Source organism: Phyllobates terribilis, unplaced genomic scaffold, assembly GCF_046119375.1.
Source record: "Phyllobates terribilis strain yellow unplaced genomic scaffold, ASM4611937v1 Scaffold_4__5_contigs__length_816908805, whole genome shotgun sequence".
NCBI lineage: Eukaryota > Metazoa > Chordata > Amphibia > Anura > Dendrobatidae > Phyllobates > Phyllobates terribilis.
The window spans coordinates 782,449,876-782,474,245 of NW_027362764.1; the positions used below are offsets into that span (position 1 = coordinate 782,449,876).

A 24,370-nucleotide genomic window follows, 5' to 3' on the forward strand; every position below is an offset into this window, starting at 1 on the left:
ACTATAGTGCTGCTCCTATGTACAAGAATATAACTACTATAATACTGCCCTCTATGTACAAGAATATAACTACTATAATACTGCCCCCATGTACAAGTATATAACTACTATAATGCTGCCCCTATGTAGAAGAATATAACTACTATAATACTGTCCCCTATGTACAAGAATATAACTACTATAATACTGCTCCTATGTACAAGAATATAACTACTATAATACTGCCCCTATGTACAAGAATATAACTACTATAATACTGCCCCCTATGTACAAGAATATAACTACTTTAATACTGCCCTCTATGTACAAGAACATAACTACTATAATACTGCTCCTATGTACAAGAATATAGCTACTATAATGCTGCTCCTATGTACAAGAATATAAGTGCTATAATATTGCCCCTATGTACAAGAATATAACTACTATAATACTGCCCCTATGTACAAGAATATAACTACTATAATACTGCTCCTATGTATAAGAATATAACTACTATAATGCTGCCCCTATGTAGAAGAATATAACTACTATAATACTGTCCCCTATGTACAAGAATATAACTACTATAATACTGCTCCTATATACAAGAATATAACTACTATAATACTGCCCCCTATGTACAAGAATATAACTACTATAATACTGCCCCTATGTACAAGAATATAACTACTATAATACTGCCCCCTATGTCCAAGAATATAACTACTATAATACTGCCCCTATGTACAAGAATATAACTACTATAATACTGCTCCTATGTACAAGAATATAACTACTATAGTGCTGCCCCTGTGTACAAGAATATAACTACTATAATACTGCCCCCTATGTACAAGAATATAACTACTATAATACTGCCCTCTATGTACAAGAATATAACTACTATAATACTGCTCCTATGTACAAGAATATAACTACTATAGTGCTGCTCCTATGTACAATAATATAACTACTATAATACTGTCCCATATGTACAAGAATATAACTACTATAATACTGCCCCCTATGTACAAGAATATAACTACTATAATACTGTCCCCTATGTACAAGAATATAACTACTATAATACTGCCCCTATGTACAAGAATATAACTACTATAATACTGCTCCTATGTACAAGAATATAACTACTATAATGCTGCCCCTATGTAGAAGAATATAACTACTATAATACTGTCCCCTATGTACAAGAATATAACTACTATAATACTGCTCCTATGTACAAAAATATAACTACTATAATACTGCCCCTATGGACAAGAATATAACTACTATAATACTGCTCCTATGCACAAGAATATAACTACTATAATGCTGCCCCTATGTAGAAGAATATAACTACTATAATACTGTCCCCTATGTACAAGAATATAACTACTATAATACTGCCCTCTATGTACAAGAATATAACTACTATAATACTGCCCCCTATGTACAAGAATATAACTACTATATTGCTGCCCCTATGTAGAAGAATATAACTACTATAATACTGTCCCCTATGTACAAGAATATAACTACTATAATACTGCTCCTATGTACAAGAATATAACTACTATAATACTGCCCCTATGTACAAGAATATAACTACCATAATACTGCCCCTATGTACAAGAATATAACTACTTTAATACTGCCCTCTATGTACAAGAACATAACTACTATAATACTGCTCCTATGTACAAGAATATAGCTACTATATTGCTGCTCCTATGTACAAGAATATAACTACTATAATACTTGCCAATATGTACAAGAATATAACTACTATAATACTGCTCCCTATATACAAGAATATAACTAATATAATACTTCCCAATATGTACAAGAATATAACTACTATAATACTGCTCCCTATGTACAAGAATATAACTACTATAATACTGCCCCTATGTACAAGAATATAACTACTATAATACTGCCCCTATGTACAATAATATAATTACTATAATACTGCCCCTATATACAAGAATATAACTACTATAATACTGCCCCCTATGTACAAGAATATAACTACTATAATACTGCTCCTATACACAAGAATATAACTACTATAATACTGCTCCTATATACAAGAATATAACTACTATAGTACTGCCCCTATGTACTAGAATATAACTACTATAATACTGCCCCTATGTACAATAATAGAATTACTATAATACTGCCCCTATATATAAGAATATAACTACTATAATTCTGCTCCTATGTACAAGAATATAACTACTATAATACTGCTCCCTATATACAAGAATATAACTACTATAATACTGCCCCTATGTACAAGAATATAACTACTGTAATACTGCTCCCATGTACAAGAATATAGTTACTATAATACTGCCCTTATATACAAGAATATAACTACTATAATACTGCTCCTATGTACAAGAATATAACTATTATAATACTGCTCCTATGTACAAGAATATAACTACTATAATACTGCTCCCTATATACAAGAATATAACTACTATAATACTGCCCCTATGTACAAGAATATAGCTACTATAATACTGCTCCCTATATACAAGAATATAACTACTATAATACTGCCCCTATGTACAAGAATATAACTACTATAATACTGCCCCTATGTACAAGAGTATAATTACTATAATACTGCTCCTATGTACAAGAATATAACTACTATAATACTGCTCCCTATATACAAGAATATAACTACTATAATACTGTTCCCTATGTACAAGAATATAATTACTATAATACTGCTCCTATGTACAAGAATATAACTACTATAATACTGCTCCTATGTACTAGAATATAACTACTATAATACTGCCCCCTATGTACAATAATATAATTACTATAATACTGCCCCTATATACAAGAATATAACTACTATAATACTGCTCCTATGTACAAGAATATAACTACTATAATACTGCTCCTATGTACAAGAATATAACTACTATAATACTGCTCCCTATATACAAGAATATAACTACTATAATACTGCTCCTATGTACAAGAATATAACTACTATAATACTGCTTCCTATATACAAGAATATAACTACTATAATACTACTCCTATGTACAAGAATATAACTACTATAATACTGCTCCCTATGTACAAGAATATAAATACTATAATACTGCTCCTATGTACAAGAATATAATTACTATAATACTGCCCCTATATACAAGAATATAACTACTATAATACTGCTCCTATGTGCAAGAATATAACTACTATAATACTGCTCCTATGTACAAGAATATAACTGCTTTAATACTGCCCCCTATGTACAATAATATAATTACTATAATACTGCCCCTATATACAAGAATATAACTACTATAATACTGCTCCTATGTACAAGAATATAACTACTATAATCCTGCTCCTATGTACAAGAATATAACTACTATAATACTGCTCCTATGTACAAGAATGTAATTACTATAATACTGCCCCTATATACAAGAATATAACTACTATAATACTGCTCCTATGTACAAGAATATAACTACTATAATACTGCTCCCTATGTACAAGAATATAACTACTATAATACTGCTCCTATATACAAGAATATAACTACTATAATACTGCTCCCTATGTACAAGAATATAACTACTATAATACTGCTGCTATGTACAGGAATATAACTACTATAATACTGCTCCCTATGTACAAGAATATAACTACTATAATACTGCTCCTATGTACAAGAATATAACTACTATAATACTGCTCCCTATATATAAGAATATAACTACTATAATACTGCTCCTATGTACAAGAATATAACTACTATAATACTGTTCCTATGTACAAGAATATAATTACTATAATACTGCCCCATGTACAAGAATATAATTACTATAATACTGCTCCTATGTACAAGAATATAACTACTATAATACTGCTCCCTATATACAAGAATATAACTACTATAATACTGCCCCTATGTACAAGAATATAACTACTATAATACTGACCCTATGTACAAGAATATAACTACTATTATACTGCTCCTATGTACAAGAATATAACTACTATAATACTGCTCCCTATATACAAGAATATAACCACTATAATACTGCCCCCTATGTACAAGAATATAAGTACTATAATACTGCTCCTATGTATAAGAATATAACTACTATAATACTGCTCCCTATGTACAAGAATATAACTACTATAATACTGCTCCCTATGTACAAGAATATAACTACTATTATACTGCTCCTATGTACAAGAGAATAACTACTATAATACTGCTCCCTATGTACAAGAATATAACTACTATAATACTGCTCCCTATGTACAAGAATATAACTACTATAATACAGCTCCTATGTACAAGAATATAACTACTATAATACTGCTCCCTATGTACAAGAATATAACTACTATAATACTGCTCCCTATGTACAAGAATATAACTACTATTATACTGCTCCTATGTGCAAGAATATAACTACTATAATACTGCTCCCTATATACAAGAATATAACTACTATAATACTGCCCCCTATGTACAAGAATATAACTGCTATAATACTGCTCCCTATGTACAAGAATATAACTACTATAATACTGCTCCTATGTACAAGAATATAACTAATATAATACTGCCCCTATGTACAAGAATATAACTACTATTATACTGCTCCTATATACAAGAATATAACTACTATAATACTGCCCCCTATGTACAAGAATATAACTACTATAATACTGCTCCCTATGTACAAGAATATAACTACTATAATACTGCTCCCTATGTACAAGAATATAACTACTATAATACTGTTCCTATGTACAAGAATATAACTACTATAATACTGCTCCCTATGTACAAGAATATAACTACTATAATACTGCTCCCTATGTACAAGAATATAACTACTATAATACTGCTCCTATGTACAAGAATATAACTACTATAATACTGCCCCCATGTACAAGAATATAACTACTATAATACTGCCCTCATGTACAAGAATATAACTACTATAATACTGCACCTATGTACAAGAATATAACTACTATAATACTGCCCCTATGTACAAGAATATAACTACTATAATACTGCTCCTATGTACAAGAATATAACTACTATAATACTGCTCCTATGTACAAGAATATAACTACTATAATACTGCCTCCTATGTACAAGAATATAACTACTATAATACTGCCCCTTGTGTACAAGAGTATAACTACTATAATACTGCCCCCAATGTACAAGAATATAACTACTATAATACTGCCCCCTATGTACAAGAATATAACTACTATAATACTGTCCCCTATGTACAAGAATATAACTACTATTATACTGTTCCTATGTACAAGAATATAACTACTATAATACTGCTCCTATGTACAAGAATATAACTACTATAATACTGCCCCTATGTACAAGAATATAACTACTATAATACTGCCCCTATGTACAAGAGTATAACTACTATAATACTGCTCCTATGTACAAGAATATAACTACTATAATACTGCGCCCTATGTACAAGAATATAACTACTATAATACTGCCCCTATGTACAAGAATATAACTACTATAATAATGCTCCTATGTACAAGAATATAACTACTATAATACAGCTTCCTATATACAAGAATATAACTACTATAATACTGCCCCTATGTACAAGAATATAACTACTATAATACTGACCCTATGTACAAGAATATAACTACTATTATACTGCTCCTATGTACAAGAATATAACTACTATAATACTGCTCCCTATATACAAGAATATAACTACTATAATACTGCCCCCTATGTACAAGAATATAAGTACTATAATACTGCTCCTATGTACAAGAATATAACTACTATAATACTGCTCCCTATGTACAAGAATATAACTACTATAATACTGCTCCCTATGTACAAGAATATAACTACTATAATACTGCTCCCTATGTACAAGAATATAACTACTATAATACAGCTCCTATGTACAAGAATATAACTACTATAATACTGCTCCCTATGTACAAGAATATAACTACTATAATACTGCTCCCTATGTACAAGAATATAACTACTATTATACTGCTCCTATGTACAAGAATATAACTACTATAATACTGCTCCCTATATACAAGAATATAACTACTATAATACTGCCCCCTATGTACAAGAATATAACTGCTATAATACTGCTCCCTATGTACAAGAATATAACTACTATAATACTGCTCCTATGTACAAGAATATAACTACTATAATACTGCCCCTATGTACAAGAATATAACTACTATTATACTGCTCCTATATACAAGAATATAACTACTATAATACTGCCCCCTATGTACAAGAATATAACTACTATAATACTGCTCCCTATGAACAAGAATATAACTACTATAATACTGCTCCCTATGTACAAGAATATAACTACTATAATACTGCTCCCTATGTACAAGAATATAACTACTATAATACTGTTCCTATGTACAAGAATATAACTACTATAATACTGCTCCCTATGTACAAGAATATAACTACTATAATACTGCTCCCTATGTACAAGAATATAACTACTATAATACTGCTCCTATGTACAAGAATATAACTACTATAATACTGCCCCCATGTACAAGAATATAACTACTATAATACTGCCCCCATGTACAAGAATATAACTACTATAATACTGCACCTATGTACAAGAATATAACTACTATAATACTGCCCCTATGTACAAGAATATAACTACTATAATACTGCTCCTATGTACAAGAATATAGCTACTATAATACTGCTCCTATGTACAAGAATATAACTACTATAATACTGCCTCCTATGTACAAGAATATAACTACTATAATACTGCCCCTTGTGTACAAGAGTATAACTACTATAATACTGCCCCCAATGTACAAGAATATAACTACTATAATACTGCCCCCTATGTACAAGAATATAACTACTATAATACTGTCCCCTATGTACAAGAATATAACTACTATTATACTGCTCCTATGTATAAGAATATAACTACTATAATACTGCTCCTATGTACAAGAATATAACTACTATAATACTGCCCCTATGTACAAGAATATAACTACTATAATACTGCCCCTATGTACAAGAGTATAACTACTATAATACTGCTCCTATGTACAAGAATATAACTACTATAATACTGCCCCCTATGTACAAGAATATAACTACTATAATACTGCCCCTATGTACAAGAATATAACTACTATAATAATGCTCCTATGTACAAGAATATAACTACTATAATACTGCCCCTATGTACAAGAATATAACTACTATAATACTGCTCCTATGTACAAGAATATAACTACTATAATATTGCCCCTATGTACAAGAATATAACTACTATAATACTGCCCCTATGTACAAGAATATAACTACTATAATACTGCCCCTATGTACAAGAGTATAACTACTATAATACAGCTCCTATGTACAAGAATATAACTACTATAATACTGCCCCTATGTACAAGAATATAACTACTATAATACTGCCCCTATGTACAAGAGTATAACTACTATAATACTGCTCCTATGTACAAGAATATAACTACTATAATACTGCCCCCTATGTACAAGAATATAACTACTATAATACTGCCCCTATGTACAAGAATATAACTACTATAATAATGCTCCTATGTACAAGAATATAACTACTATAATACTGCCCCTATGTACAAGAATATAACTACTATAATACTGCTCCTATGTACAAGAATATAACTACTATAATATTGCCCCTATGTACAAGAATATAACTACTATAATACTGCCCCTATGTACAAGAATATAACTACTATAATACTGCCCCTATGTACAAGAGTATAACTACTATAATACAGCTCCTATGTACAAGAATATAACTACTATAATACTGCCCCTATGTACAAGAATATAACTACTATAATACTGTCCTCTATGTACAAGAATATAACTACTATAATACTGCCGTCTATGTACAAGAATATAACTACTATAATACTGTCCTCTATGTACAAGAATATAACTACTATAATACTGCCCCTATGTACAAGAATATAACTACTATAATACTGCCCCTATGTACAAGAATATAACTACTATAATACTGCCCCTATGTACAAGAGTATAACTACTATAATACAGCTCCTATGTACAAGAATATAACTACTATAATACTGCCCCTATGTACAAGAATATAACTACTATAATACTGCCCCTATGTACAAGAGTATAACTACTATAATACAGCTCCTATGTACAAGAATATAACTACTATAATACTGCCCCTATGTACAAGAATATAACTACTATAATACTGTCCTCTATGTACAAGAATATAACTACTATAATACTGCCGTCTATGTACAAGAATATAGCTACTATAATACTGCCCCCTATGTACAAGAATATAACTACTATAATACTGCTCCTATGTACAAGAATATAACTACTATAATACTGTCCCCTATATACAAGAATACAACTACTATAATACTGCTCCTATGTACAAGAATATAACTACTATAATACTGTCCCCTATATACAAGAATACAACTACTATAATACTGCTCCTATGTAGAAGAATATAACTACTGTAATACTGCCCCCTATGTACAAGAATATAACTACTATAATACTGCTCCTATATACAAGAATATAACTACTATAATACTGCTCCTATGTACAAGAATATAACTACTATAATACTGCTCCTATATGCGAGGAATAATTTATATTGAATTACTATTACTATAAAGTGTTGGTAATGAGGAACATCACAATTGACACGTCAAAAACCGTACAGATAAAATAAAATGGAAAAATAGATAAAATGTCTGCTCACCTCCAGAGTTGCTCATTGTTATTTTTGGGTGTAAGGTGTTTTCTTCTCCTGTTTCTGTGACTTCTAAGCTTTGTTCTTCAGTGGTTTCTATGGTCGATGACGTGTTGAGGTTTATTCTGGAATATGTAGATCTCTTTGGAGCTTGAGATGATTGCGGTGTTACGCTGTAGGGCATGGGTGTGCCCCAGGTACCTGGAGGTATGGTGGTAATCAGTTTAAATGTCATTCGTGCAGCTTAGAATAATTGATGCAGTTAGGGGTATGTGGTTAGTAGTTCTAGAAGCTATTGGTTTTGTTGTCATTATCATGGTGTCAGTGCTAGTAGGTGTTAATGCCACTGTGGTCATTGCTACGCTAGATGATATGGTGCCAGTCATGGTAGAAGGTGGTGGGTATAGCGTCAGTGGGGAAAATAAGTATTTGATACATGGCTGATTTTTCAAGTTTCCCCACCTACAAAGAATGGAGAGATCTGTAATTTTTATCTTAGGTCACTTCTCCTGTGAGAGACAGAATCTAAAAATAAAATCCAGAAAATCACATTGTAGGATTTTTAAATTATTAAATTGCATTTTATTGCATGAAATAAGTATTTGATCACTGACCAAACAGCAAGAATTCTGGCTCTCACAGATCGGTTAGTTTTTCTTTAAGAAGTCCTCCTACTCTGCACTCATTACCTTTTATTAATTGCACCTGTTTGAACTCATTACCTGTATAAAAGACACCTGTCCACACACTCAATCAATCCTACTCCAACCTCTCCACCATGGCCAAGATCAAAAAGCTGTCTAAGGACACCAGGGACAAAATTGTAGACCTGCACATGCTGTGATGGGCTGCAGGACAATAGGCAAGCAGCTTGGTGAGAAAGCAACAAATGTTGGCACAATTATTAGAAAATGGAAGAAACACAAGATGACTGTCAATCTTCCTCGGTCTGGGGCTCCATTCAAGATCTGACCTCGTGGGGGAAGGATCAGCCCAGATCTACATGGGAGGACCTCGTCAATGACCTGAAGAGAGCTGGGACCACAGTTTCAAACATTACCATTAGTAACACACTATGACGTCATGGATTAAAATCCTGCAGTGCACGCAAGGTCCCCCTGCTCACCCGAGTACATGTCCAGGCCCGTTTGAAGTTCACCAGTGACCATCTGGATGATCGAGAGGAGGCATGAGAGAAGATCATGTGGTCAGATGAAACCAAAATAAAACTTTTTGGTATCAGCTCCACGTGTTTAAAGGAGGAAGAAGAATGCAGGGGCGGAACTACCGCCCGTGCAGCCGGTTCATTGAACGGGGGCCCCGAGGGAGAGGGGGCCCCTCCAGCAGGGCCGCCATCAGGGCATGACTGTCCTGACTCCAGTATGGGGCCCGGCCGGTAGGGGCCCCCTCGGAGCCCCGTTGGGGCCCCCCCTCTTGTGCGTCTCTCTCCTCATGGGGCCCCCGGCCCCATGCTAAGCGCCGGGTCCGGGACGTCTCAGCGCTGCGCTGCGATGCTGCGGCAGCGCCTTCATGATTCCCCTGACTTCCGGTCATGTGACGGCGCCGTCACATGGCCGGAAGTCAGGAGAACCTGGTGTCAGCGATTTGGACGAGCGCCAGGATTCTGCAGGGATCGCATGGGGGTAAGTATAACAAGTTTTATTTTTTTTAAATACAATTAACTAGGAGTGGGGGGGATGAGAGATGCACTATGGGGGGGGGATGAGAGATGCACTATGGGGGGGGGATGAGAGATGCACTATGGGGGGGGATGAGAGATGCACTATGGGGGGAGATGAGAGATGCACTATGGTGGGGGGGTGAGAGATGCACTATGGTGGGGGGGGTGAGAGATGCACTATGGGGGGGGGATGAGAGATGCACTATGGGGGGAGATGAGAGATGCACTATGGGGGGAGATGAGAGATGCACTATGGGGGGGGATGAGAGATGCACTATGGTGGGGGGGATGAGAGATGCACTATGGTGGGGGGGATGAGAGATGCACTATGGTGGGGGGGATGAGAGATGCATTATGGTGGGGGGATGAGAGATGCACTATGGTGGGAGGGGATGAGAGATGCACTATGATGGGAGGGGATGAGAGATGCACTATGGTGGGGGGGGATGAGAGATGCACTATGGGGGGGGTGAGAGATGGACTACGGTGGGGGGATGAGAGATGCACTATGGTGGGGGGATGAGAGATGCACTATGGGGGGAGATGAGAGATGCACATGTGGGGGGGGAGATGAGGGATGCACTATGGTGGGGGGGTGAGAGATGCACTATGGTGGGGGGGGATGAGAGATGCACTATGGTGGGGGGGGTGAGAGATGCACTATGGTGGGGGGGATGAGAGATGCACTATGGTGGGGGGGATGAGAGATGCACTATGGTGGGGGGGATGAGAGATGCACTATGGTGGGGGGGATGAGAGATGCACTATGGGGGGGGATGAGAGATGCACTATGGGGGGGGATGAGAGATGCACTATGGGGGGGGGTGAGAGATGCACATGGGGGGATGAGAGATGCACATGGGGGGGTGAGAGATGCACATGGGGGGATGAGAGATGCACATGGGGGGGATGAGAGATGCACATGGGGGGATGAGAGATGCACATGGGGGGATGAAAGATGCACGGGGGGGGTGAGAGATGCACGGGGGGGTGAGAGATGCACGGTGGGGTGAGATGCACGGTGGGGTGAGCTGCACATGGGGGGGTTATGTTTACATAACTTTGTTGCCTTATGAAGAGCAGGGGGGGGCCCCCAAAAATTTCTTGCACAGGGGCCCACTACAGTCTGTGTCCGCCCCTGGAAGAATGAGTACAACTCCAAGAACACTGTCCCTACAGTGAAGTATAGTGGGGGAAAACATCATACTTTGGGGGTGTTTTTCTGCAAGGGGGACAGGATGACTGCATCCTATTGAAGGGAAGATGGATGGGGTCATGTATCGTGAGATTTTGGCTAACCATCTCCTTTCCTTAGTAAGAGCATTGAAGATGGGTCATGGCTGGGTCTTCCAGCATGACAATAACCTGAAACATACAGCCAGGACAACTAAGGAAGAAGCATTACAAGATCCTGGAGTGTTCTAGCCAGTCTCCAGACCTGAACCCAATAGAAAATCTTTGGAGGGAGCTGAAATTCAATGTTCTCAGTGACAGTCCCGAAATCTGAAAGATCTGTATGGAGGAGTGGGCCAAAATCCCTGCTGCAGTGTGTGTAAACCTGGTCGAGAACTACAGGAAACGTCTGACCTCTGTAATTGCAAATTAAGGTTTCTGGACCAAATATTAAGTTCTGTTTTTCTATTGTATCAAATAATTATTTAATGCAATAAAATGCAATTTAATTCTTTAAAACTCATACAATGTCATTTTCTGTTTTTTATTTTTAGATTCTGTCTCTCAGAGGTGAAGTGACCTACGATAAAAATTACAGACCTCTCCATTCTTTTTAAGTGGGAAAACTTGCAAAATCGTCAGAAAGTGATGGTACAGTTACGTTAGCTGATGATGTGTTGCCAGTCATGTTAGAAGGTGGTGGTTCTCTAGCAGTTTATTGTGGTGAGGTTGTTACCACCCTAAAATGGAGTAATTGGTGCAGTGGTCAGTTGTTCTAGAAGGTATTGTTTTTTCTATCATAATCATGGTGTCAGTCCTAGTAGGTGTTGATGCTGCTGTGGTCATTGGAACGGTAGATGATATGGTGCCAGTCATGGTAGAAGATGGTGGTACAGTTACATCAGTAGATGATATGGAGCCAGGTATAAGGTGGTGGTAAAGTTCCATCAGTAGATGATATGGAGTCAGTCTTGGTATAAGGTGGTGGTACAGTTACGTCAGTAGGTGATATGGTGCTAGTCATGGTAGAAGATGGTGGTACAGTTACTTCAGTAGATAATATGGAGCCAGTCATGGTATAAGGTGGTGGTAAAGTTCCATCAGTAGGTGATATGGTGCTAGTCATGGTAGAAGGTGGTGGAACAGTTACGTCAGTAGATGATATGGAGCCAGTGATGGTAGAAGATGGTGGTAAAGTTCCATCAGTAGGTGATATGGTGCTAGTCATGGTAGAAGGTGGTGGTACAGTTACGTCAGTAGGTGATATGGTGCTAGTCATGGTAGAAGATGGTGGTACAGTTACTTCAGTAGATAATATGGAGCCAGTCATGGTATAAGGTGGTGGTAAAGTTCCATCAGTAGGTGATATGGTGCTAGTCATGGTAGAAGGTGGTGGTACAGTTACGTCAGTAGATGATATGGAGCCAGTGATGGTAGAAGATGGTGGTAAAGTTCCATCAGTAGGTGATATGGTGCTAGTCATGGTAGAAGGTGGTGGTACAGTTACATCAGTAGATGATATGGAGCCAGTCATGGTAGAAGATGGTGATACAGTTACGTCAGTAGATGATATGGAGCAAGTCATGGTATAAGGTGGTGGTAAAGTTTAGTGTTGAGTATGTTCAGTTAACCCTTTTGCCGAGTATGCTCGGGCGAGCACCGAGTAGTTACAGCTGCTCGGTGTTATGTTTAAATCACTCCTGTGTGCATGATTTGCTACTGTTTGACAGCTTTATTACATGTGAGGAATGCAAAAGAAACTATCATTGGTGGTACAGTTACGTCAGTAGATGATATGGAGACAGTCTTGGTATAAGGTGGTGGTAAAGTTCCATCAGTAGGTGATATGGTGCTAGTCATGGTAGAAGATGGTGGTACAGTTACGTCAATAGATGATATGGAGCCAGTCATGGTATAAGGTGGTGGTTCACTTGCAGTTTATTGTGGTGAGATTTTTACCACACTAAAATGTATGTGATGAGTTGTTATATCTGGTGGTATATTTGTTGGCACTTTGTTGATATTGCTGGTAATATGATGGGATTAATATTTGGAGGCTTTGTTGATGTTGTCTCAGCTGATGTAGTGTAGTGGGTGTCATTGGTGCCCTGGACATAATTATTAGTATTCATGTAGATGTAGTAGAGGTTGGTGTTGTCTCTGTTATCAGTGTAGTTTTGATGATTAATAATGTGTTATCCCTAAACGTGGATATCAGCATAAATGTAGATGGTGGCAGTCACAGATGTCAATGCAGATATAGTAGCTAATGTAGTAGCAAAAAACATACCATGAGGTATTGGTACAGATTTTTTCTCTGGAGACCAGGAACCTGTCACATTAAATGTTTTTCCAGTACTTGTTATAGCTGGTAACATGGTGCTAGGGTTATTAGAGTTGAATGATACAGATGTTTTTGCCAGCGTCATTGATGGTGGCTTGGGGTCGGAGATTTTAGAATTTAGGGGCAAAATTGTGGGGGGTGTTTTATCGGCTCTCAAAGGTGCAGTCGTAGTATCCTCTGTTGTAGTTGTCAGTATATCATTTGTTGGCCTTGTTGTCTCTTGCATTGTGCTGGCAGTGGTAATACACATCGCTGGTGCAGACATGGAGGATGATGGTATACTTGTGGTTGGAATATATGATGAGCTCATTAGTTGAGATGTTTCTTGATGGCTGTAAGTATAAACAGCAGTGTGTGCTACATCAATGATGTCTGTCGTGAATCTAGGTTGAATACTGGTGATCCTTATTGTGGTTGATGGGATTATGGTACCAGAAGGTCCTGTTGATCCTTGATCTGTGGTAAATCCTGGCAGTGCTGTGTTGGCTTGAGATTTTGATGTAGGTGATGACAGGGAACTTATAGGTTGAGGGCTGTGGTTATTTACAGTAGTGTCTGCTACATCGATGATGTTTTTTGTGAATCTAGGTTGAATACTGGTGATTCCTTTTGTAGTTGATGGGATAATGGTGTCAGAAGGTCTTGTTGATCCCCAATCTGTGGTAAATCCTGAAAGTGCAGTATTGGCTTGTGACTTTGAAGTAGGTGATAACAGGGAGCTTATTGGTTGAGGGCTGTGGTTATACACAGTAGTGTCTGCTACATTGATGATGTTTTTTGTGAATCTAGGTTGAATACTGGAGACTCCTTTTGTAGTTGATGGGGTAATGGTGTCAGAAGGTCCTGTTGATCCCCAATCTGTGGTAAATCCTGGCAGTGCTGTGTTAGCTTGAGTTTTTGAAGTAGGGGATGACAGGGAACTTGTAGGTTGAGGTCTGTGATTATATACAGTAGTGTCCGCTGCATCGATGATGTTTTTTGTGAATACAGGCTGAATACTGGAGACGACTCCTTTTGAAGTTGATGGGATAATGGTGTCGGAAGGCCTTGTTGATACCCAATCTGTAGTAAATCCTGGCACTGCTGTGTTGGCTTGTGACTTTGAAGTAGGGGATGAGAGGGAATTTCTAGGTTGAGGGCTGTGGTTATATACAGTAGTGTCTGCCACATTAATTATGTTTTTCGTGAATCTAGGTTGAATACTGGAGATGACTCCTTTTGTAGTTAATGGGATAATGGTGTCAGAAGGTCTTGTTAATCCCCAATCTGTAGTAAATCTTGGTAGTGCTGTGTTGCCTTGAGACTTTGAAGTAGGGGATGACAGGGTACTAATAGGTTGAGGGCTGTGGTTATATACAGTAGTGTCTGCTATATTGATGATGTTTTTCGTGAATCTAGGTTGAATACTTGTGACTCCTATTGTAATTGATGGGATGATGGTGTCAGTAGGTCTAGTTGATCCCCAATCTGTGGTAAATCCTGGCACTGCTGTGTTGGCTTGTGACTTTGAAGTAGGTGATGACAGGGAGCTTATAGGTTGAGGGCTGTAGTTATATACAGTAGTGTCTGCTACATCGATGATGATTTTCGTGAATCTAGGTTGAATATTGGTGACTCCTTTTGTAGTTGATTGGATAATGGTGTCAGAAGGTCTTGTTGATTCCCAATCTGTGGTAAATACTGGCAGCGCTGTGTTGGCTTGTGTGGGTGTTGACAAAGAGCTTATTAGTTGAGAGGTTTCTTGATGCCTGTGTGTATATAGAGTGGTGGTCGCTACATCGATGATGTTTTTCGTCAGCTCAGGTGGAATATTGGTGATCCCTGTTGTACTTGATAGGATTATGCTGCTTGTAACTGTAGATGTCTTAAGCTCTGTCTTCTGATCCATAGGTGGCAGTGTGATGTCACCTTGTGGCTTCAGTGTTGGGGATGGGGATAAGGCATTGTTTCTCCCTGTAGGCTCCATAAGCAGTACACCCATGGGAGGTTCTCTCTCCGTATGTTTACTTGGCGGTGGTTCAAATATTTTGACCGAAAAAGCAGTTGAATCCTTCACCTTGTTCTGATGGCTTGTGGCGACAGAAGGAAATGTAGCATTGGTCAGGAAGACAACAGGTTCTGCTAGTCCTGCGCTGATGCTACTCATTTCTGGTGGCTTGGTGTTGGTCTCACTGCCAGGATAGGCTCCATCATGAAATAATGCTCCTGTTGGGGCTAAATTGGCAACATAATGTTGGAAATCATCACAAGTGGATGAGAATAAGGTGCACAGATGCATCAATATCACTGACTTTTTCACGTTTTATGGACACAAAAATGGCTTTTATAATGTAAGCCCATGGAGTAGCAGAACGAGGCGTAGAATGAGGCTCCATAGAATTACATTGTAAGGCCATGGCCCCACTACCAGTACTTGGTCAGTATTTTTTCTCAGGAGTGGGAGCCAAAACCAGGAGTGGGTGATATATGCAGAATTGGTGACTTGTTTCTATTATACCTTTTCTCTGATTGTTCCTCACCTGGTTTTGGCTCCCACTTCTGAGAAAAAACACTGACCGAATACTGACCAAATACTGATAGTGGGGCCGTGGCCTTAGAGAGACTCCTGGGTCATGCAGAGCGCAGTGTGAACCGGAGAGTCTGTAGAGCGGTGACGTCACTCAGAAGAGGAGTGGAATGGCGCTCGATATTGGAGAAGATGGTGCTAGGTGAGTATATTAACATACTGACACTGTACTACATACACATATACACAGTGTTAGGGTAAGAAAAAGTTAATTGGAGTGCTTCTTTAACTACTTGCAGGCCACCTATAGACTTAAAATATCTGGTTGGTTCACATATTACTCTGTAGTGACACTCTAAAATGTCATTGCAGAATCAGCAGGAGTGGGGAGGCCCCGTCAGACAAACTCCCCAGAGAAAAGGCAGAGATGGTTTATTACTGTTTCTGCCTTCCTGATCGCAGTATATATAGTTCTGAACAAGATCTGTGTATACAATATAAGTGCTAACAGTGCTTCATCCTCTGGATACAGCGATCATGTGATTGCTGGGTGCTAGGTGGGAGCAGGGGCTTCTGTGCACTAACAGACCCAGACCAGCTCTGCTGTGCAACTGTAACATGTTGACATGCCTTTCTAGTAATGAGCTCATATTTATGACAGTGTAAATTTCTCCTGCAATGGCTTAGTCCGGCCATTAGGGGTCAGCAAGAAACAAGTAAAGAAAAAGCCCAGGGATCTGTAAAAAAGCCCGGGAAAGAGAGATCCAGGAAGTCCTATGAGAAGGCGACATGCGTCTGAATGCTGAGTGACGTTGAAGAGCTTGTACAGACTGCAGCCAGATGGTGTGTCCAAGAAGAAGCTGTGACTTCTGAGTAACTGAGATATGTGACCGGTCACCAACTGTGTAGTCAGTTAGGGAAAGCTAGTTAGTGATTCCAGTAGTGCTGAGAACTGCCTGGTGTATGTCGGTGCTGATGGACTGATCAGGCTTGATCCAGAGATTGTGAAGGATCTGGTACTTTAAGACTCTGTGTATGTGGATACTACAAAGGAGCCCTGTTGTGAACTACACTTTGAGACTGAGATTGATTCTAATTCCTGCTGACACCTGGATGTGCTGGAGAGCTTGGTGAGAAGGAGAAGCTGATCAAACCCCGTGGCCAGAGATCAGGGTCTAATTAAAGGTTTAGTTTGTTAACTGTTTGTATATGTATTAAGTCTGAGAGATTTCTCTTTGCTCTTGTAAGAAGAGAAACTGTATACTGTATAGGTAACGCATTGGTTAAATATATATATGAGTGTTCTCTAAGGGGAAAACAAGGGTACCCAGATCCCATTGTATTAGTGTGGGAGGGGGATGTAAGGTTATATTCCTGGGAGGACCACGTGCCACGTCCGCGGTAACATCCTGGGTAGGCCCTGTACTGAATAAGGGTGGGAGCGGCATAGCCCAGGGGTAGTTTGGCTCATCCCCGCGAGATTAGCACTTGGGCTCTCTCGGGCTGCATAACTTGTATTTTGTGTTAGTGGCTGTTGTGGTCCATATTTTGTAGAATTGTTTAACCCTGTCATTTTTGTGACCAGTATAAAGAAAGTTATTTGCCACTATACAAGGTCGGAGTCATTCATAGCAGCCCCATATTCCTCATACACATTCGACCGGCGTTCCGGTCGTTACACAACTAGGAGGCTGGATTTATGGTGTAAGTGGAGCTGATATGCAAGAATTATTTCATTGCTAACCACCAAGTGGTCGGACCCACAGCCATCAGCATCTTATCCCCTATTCTTTGGAAAGGGGGTAACTTTCTAAATAGCCCTTTAATTGTGTGCGATTAAAGAGAAAATCAGTCCTATGTAGTTGCAAGAAAAAAAAAAAAAAAAAGAAAGTAGCACCGTCACCGAGCAAATATCCTCTGACTTCAAACCCTCTCAAAAATCATTTTACATTATAAGTTTTCTCCCTTGTGCATTAATGAAACTTTCTGACCTCTCCTGTGTGACTCTGCCACTGATACGAGGCAGCAATTTACGGTATAACACAATAAATGGAGGATTTAAGACTTTGTTCAAATGTAGCGGAAAGATATCAGCACAGAAATCAGAGCGCTCATTCTTGCAGGTTTCAAACTATTCAGCGCTTTGTAAAGCAGACGGCAAAAGCCATGACAAGATCCTCCCGTCACACATGAAGACTTTATTGTGGAATCGTCGCTGATTTAAAGCCAAATCTGCAGCAGAAATTTTCTGTAAAGTGTGAACATTGGCAACGCAGATCAATTTCCACTGCTGATTTTTGTTTTGCAATTTGCCAAAATCTCAGTTTGCAACTATGTTTCAGTAAAAATGTTCTAACATTCTACTTTTACAGGCTCTTCGCTTCCCACGATCAGAATGAGCTCACTGAGCGCACAGACAGAATGAGCTCACTGAGCGCACAGACAGAATGAGCTCACTGAGCGCACAGTCAGAATGAGCTCACTGAGCGCACAGTCAGATTGAGCTCACTGAGCGCACAGACAGAATGAGCTCACTGAGCGCACAGTCAGAATGAGCTCACTGAGCGCACAGTCAGAATGAGCTCACTGAGCGCATAGTCAGAATGAGCTCACTGAGTACACAATCAGAATGAGCTCACTGAGCGCACAGTCAGAATGAGCTCACTGAGCGCACAGTCAGAATGAGCTCACTGAGCGCATAGTCAGAATGAGCTCACTGAGTACACAATCAGAATGAGCTCACTGAGCGCACAGTCAGAATGAGCTCACTGAGTACACAGTCAGAATGAGCGCACTGAGCGCACAGTCAGAATGACCTCACTGAGCGCACAGTCAGAATGACCTCACTGAGCGCACAGTCAGAATGACCTCACTGAGCGCACAGACAGAATGAGCTCACTGAGCGCACAGACAGAATGAGCTCACTGAGCGCACAGACAGAATGAGCTCACTGAGCGCACAGACAGAATGAGCTCACTGAGCGCACAGACAGAATGAGCTCACTGAGCGCACAGACAGAATGAGCTCACTGAGCGCACAGACAGAATGAGCTCACTGAGCGCACAGTCAGAATGAGCTCACTGAGCGCACAGTCAGAATGAGCTCACTGAGCGCACAGACAGAATGAGCTCACTGAGCGCACAGACAGAATGAGCTCACTGAGCGCACAGTCAGAATGAGCTCACTGAGCGCACAGTCAGAATGAGCTCACTGAGCGCACAGACAGAATGAGCTCACTGAGCGCACAGTCAGAATGAGCTCACTGAGCGCACAGTCAGAATGAGCTCACTGAGCGCACAGACAGAATGAGCTCACTGAGCGCACAGTCAGAATGAGCTCACTGAGCACACAGTCAGAATGACCTCACTGAGCGCACAGTCAGAATGACCTCACTGAGCAAACAGTCAGAATGAGCTCACTGAGCACACAGTCAGAATGAGGTCACTGAGCGCACAGTCAGAATGAGCTCACTGAGTACACAGTCAGAATGAGCGCACTGAGTGCACAGTCAGAATGAGCTCACTGAGTACACAGTCAGAATGAGCTCACTGAGTACACTGTCAGAATGAGCTCACTGAGTGCACAGTCAGAATGAGCTCACTGAGAACACAGTCAGAAAGAGCTCACTGAGTACACAATCAGAATGAGGTCACTGAATACACAGTCAGAATGAGCTCACTGAGAGCACAGTCAGAAAGAGCTCACTGAATACACAGTCAGAATGAGCTCACTGAGAGCACAATCAGAATGAGCTCACTGAATACACAGTCAGAATGAGCTCACTGAGAGCACAGTCAGAAAGAGCTCACTGAGTGCACAGTCAGAATGAGCTCACTGAGTACACAGTCAGAATGAGCTCACTGAGTACACTGTCAGAATGAGCTCACTGAGTGCACAGTCAGAATGAGCTCACTGAGTACACAGTCAGAATGAGCGCACTGAGTGCACAGTCAAAATGAGCTCACTGAGTACACAGTCAGAATGAGCTCACTGAGTACACTGTCAGAATGAGCTCACTGAGTGCACAGTCAGAAAGAGCTCACTGAGTACACAGTCAGAAAGAGCTCACTGAGTGCAGAGTCAGAATGAGCTCACTGAGTACACAGTCAGAATGAGCTCACTGAGTACACTGTCAGAATGAGCTCACTGAGTGCACAGTCAGAATGAGCTCACTGAGTGCACAGTCAGAATGAGCTCACTGAGCGCACAGTCAGAATGAGCTCACTGAGCACACAGTCAGAATGAGCTCACTGAGTACACAATCAGAATGAGCTCACTGAATACACAGTCAGAATAAGGTCACTGAGCGCACATGCAGAATGAGCTCACTGAATGTGCTCAGTGAGCTCATTCTGACTGTGCGCTCACTGAGCTCATTTTGACTGCGCTCAGCGAGCTCATTCTGACTGTGCGCTCACTGAGCTCATTCTGACTGTGTACTCAGTGAGCTCATTCTGACTGTGTGCTCAGTGAGCTCATTCTGACTGTGTGCTCAGTGAGCTCATTCTGACTGTGCGCTCAGTGAGCTCATTCTGACTGTGCACTCAGTAAGCTCATTCTGATTGTGCGCTCAGCGAGCTCATTCTGACTGTGCACTCAGTGAGCTCATTCTGACTGTGCACTCAGTGAGCTCAATCTGACTGTGCACTCAGCGAGCTCATTCTGACTGTGCGCTCAGTGAGCTCATTCTGACTGTGCACTCAGTGAGCTCATTCTGACTGTGCACTCAGTGAGCTCATTCTGACTGTGTACTCAGTGAGCTCATTCTGACTGTGCACTCAGTGAGCTCATTCTGACTGTGCACTCAGTGAGCTCATTCTGACTGTGCACTCAGTGAGCTCATTCTGACTGTGTACTCAGTGAGCTCATTCTGACTGTGTGCTCAGTGAGCTCATTCTGACTGCGCTCAGTGAGCTCATTCTGACTTTGCGCTCAGTGAGCTCATTCTGACTGTGCGCTCACTGAGCTCATTCTGACTGTGCACTCAGTAAACTCATTCTGATTGTGCGCTCAGTGAGCTCATTCTGACTGTGTACTCAGTGAGCTCCTCCTGACTGTGCACTCAGTGAACTCATTCTGCATGTGCACTCAGTGAGCTCATTCTGATTGTGCGCTCAGTGAGCTCATTCTGACTGTGCGCTCAGTGAGCTCATTCTGCATGTGCGCTCAGTGAGCTCATTCTGATTGTCCGCTCAGTGAGCTCATTCTGACTGTGTGCTCAGTGAGCTCATTCTGACTGTGCGCTCAGTGAGCTCATTCTGCATGTGTGCTCAGTGAGCTCATTCTGCATGTGCGCTCAGTGAGCTCATTCTGACTGTGCGCTCAGTAAGCTCATTCTGATTGTGCGCTCAGTAAGCTCATTCTGATTGTGCGCTCAGTGAGCTCATTCTGATTGTGCGCTCAGTGAGCTCATTCTGATTGTGCGCTCAGTGAGCTCATTCTGACTGTGCGCTCAGTGAGCTCATTCTGATTGTGTACTCAGTGAGCTCATTCTGACTGTGTACTCAGTGCGCTCATTATGACTGTGCACTCAGTGAGCTCATTCTGATTGTGTACTCAGTGAGCTCATTCTGACTGTGTACTCAGTAAGCTCATTCTGATTGTGCGCTCAGTGAGCTCATTCTGATTGTGCGCTCAGTAAGCTCATTCTGATTGTGCGCTCAGTGAGCTCACTCTGATTGTGCGCTCAGTGAGCTCATTCTGATTGTGCGCTCAGTGAGCTCATTCTGATTGTGCGCTCAGTGAGCTCATTCTGACTGTGCGCTCAGTGAGCTCATTCTGACTGTGTACTCAGTGAGCTCATTCTGACTGTGTACTCAGTGAGCTCATTCTGACTGTGTACTCAGTGAGCTCATTCTGACTGTGCGCTCAGTGAGCTCATTCTGATTGTGCGCTCAGTGAGCTCATTCTGACTGTGTGCTCAGTGAGCTCATTCTGATTGTGCGCTCAGTGAGCTCTTTCTGCATGTGCGCTCAGTGAGCTCATTCTGATTGTGCGCTCAGTGAGCTCATTCTGACTGTCTGCTCAGTGAGCTCATTCTGACTCTACGCTCAGTGAGCTCATTCTGATTGTGCGCTCAGTGAGCTCATTCTGATTGTGTACTCAGTGAGCTCATTCTGATTGTGTACTCAGTGAGCTCATTCTGACTGTGTACTCAGTGAGCTCATTCTGCATGTGCGCTCAGTGAGCTCATTCTGCATGTGCACTCAGTGAGCTCATTCTGCATGTGCGCTCAGTGAGCTCATTCTGACTGTGCGCTCAGTGAGCTCATTTTGACTGTGTGCTCAGTGAGCTCATTCTGACTGTGCGCTCAGTGAGCTCATTCTGCATGTGCGCTCAGTGAGCTCATTCTGACTGTGCGCTCAGTGAGCTCATTCTGACTGTGCACTCAGTAAGCTCATTCTGATTGTGTACTCAGTGAGCTCATTCTGACTGTGCACTCAGTGAGCTCATTCTGACTGTGCACTCAGTAAGCTCATTCTGATTGTGTACTCAGTAAGCTCATTCTGATCGTGCGCTCACTGAGCTCATTCTGACTGTGCACTCAGTAAGCTCATTCTGATTGTGCGCTCAGTGAGCTCATTCTTATTGTGTACTCAGTGAGCTCATTCTGACTGTGTACTCAGTGACCTCATTCTGACTGTGCGCTCACTGAGCTCATTCTGACTGTGCACTCAGTAAGCTCATTATGATTGTGGGCTCAGTGAGCTCATTCTGATTGTGCGCTCAGTGAGCTCATTCTGATTGTGCGCTCAGTGAGCTCATTCTGATTGAGCACTCAATGAGCTCATTCTGACTGTGCACTCAGTGAGCTCATTCTGACTGTGCATTCAGTAAGCTCATTCTGATTGTGCGCTCAGTGAGCTCATTCTGATTGTGCGCTCAGTGAGCTCATTTTGATTGTGCGCTCAGTGAGCTCATTCTGACTGTGTACTGAGTGAGCTCATTCTGACTGTGCGCTCACTGAGCTCATTCTGACTGTGCACTCAGTAAGCTCATTCTGATTGTGCGCTCAGTGAGCTCACTCTGACTGTGCGCTCAGTGAGCTCATTCTGACTGTGCGCTCAGTGAGCTCATTCTGACTGTGCGCTCAGTGAGCTCATTCTGACTGTGCGCTCAGCGAGCTCATTCTGACTGTGCACTCAGTGAGCTCATTCTGACTGTGCACTCAGTGAGCTCATTCTGATTGTGCGCTCAGTGAGCTCATTCTGACTGTGCGCTCAGTGAGCTCATTCTGACTGTGCGCTCAGTGAGCTCATTCTGACTGTGCGCTCAGTGAGCTCATTCTGATTGTGTACTCAGTGAGCTCATTCTGACTGTGCGCTCAGTGAGCTCACTCTGACTGTGCGCTCAGTGAGCTCATTCTGACTGTGCGCTCAGTGAGCTCATTCTGACTGTGCGCTCAGTGAGCTCATTCTGACTGTGCGCTCAGCGAGCTCATTCTGACTGTGCACTCAGTGAGCTCATTCTGACTGTGCACTCAGTGAGCTCATTCTGACTGTGCGCTCAGTGAGCTCATTCTGACTGTGCACTCAGTGAGCTCATTCTGACTGTGCACTCAGTGAGCTCATTCTGACTGTGTACTCAGTGAGCTCATTCTGACTGTGCACTCAGTGAGCTCTTTCTGACTGTGTACTCAGTGAGCTCATTCTGACTGTGCGCTCAGTGACCTCATTCTGACTGTGTATTTAGTGAGCTCATTCTGATTGTGTACTCAGTGAGCTCATTCTGACTGTGTGCTCAGTGAGCTCATTCTGACTGTGCGCTCAGTGAGCTCATTCTGACTGTGCGCTCAGTGAGCTCATTCTGACTGTGCGCTCAGTGAGG

At 40.8% G+C, this 24,370-nt stretch overlaps 1 protein-coding gene across 2 annotated transcripts in view; it reads right to left on the reverse strand.

The window, feature by feature from the left end:
* Positions 1-24,370, reverse strand: part of LOC141266062 (uncharacterized) — a 138,509-nt gene that overhangs the window by 47,180 nt on the left and 66,959 nt on the right. For both annotated transcript variants that reach the window (XM_073679937.1, XM_073679936.1), the window contains exons 2-3: positions 13,984-16,251; positions 8,849-9,040 (exon numbers count right to left, since the gene is read on the reverse strand). In XM_073679937.1, the coding sequence (XP_073536038.1) occupies positions 8,849-9,040; positions 13,984-16,251 (2,460 nt within the window). The remainder of the gene's footprint in view (positions 1-8,848; positions 9,041-13,983; positions 16,252-24,370) is intronic.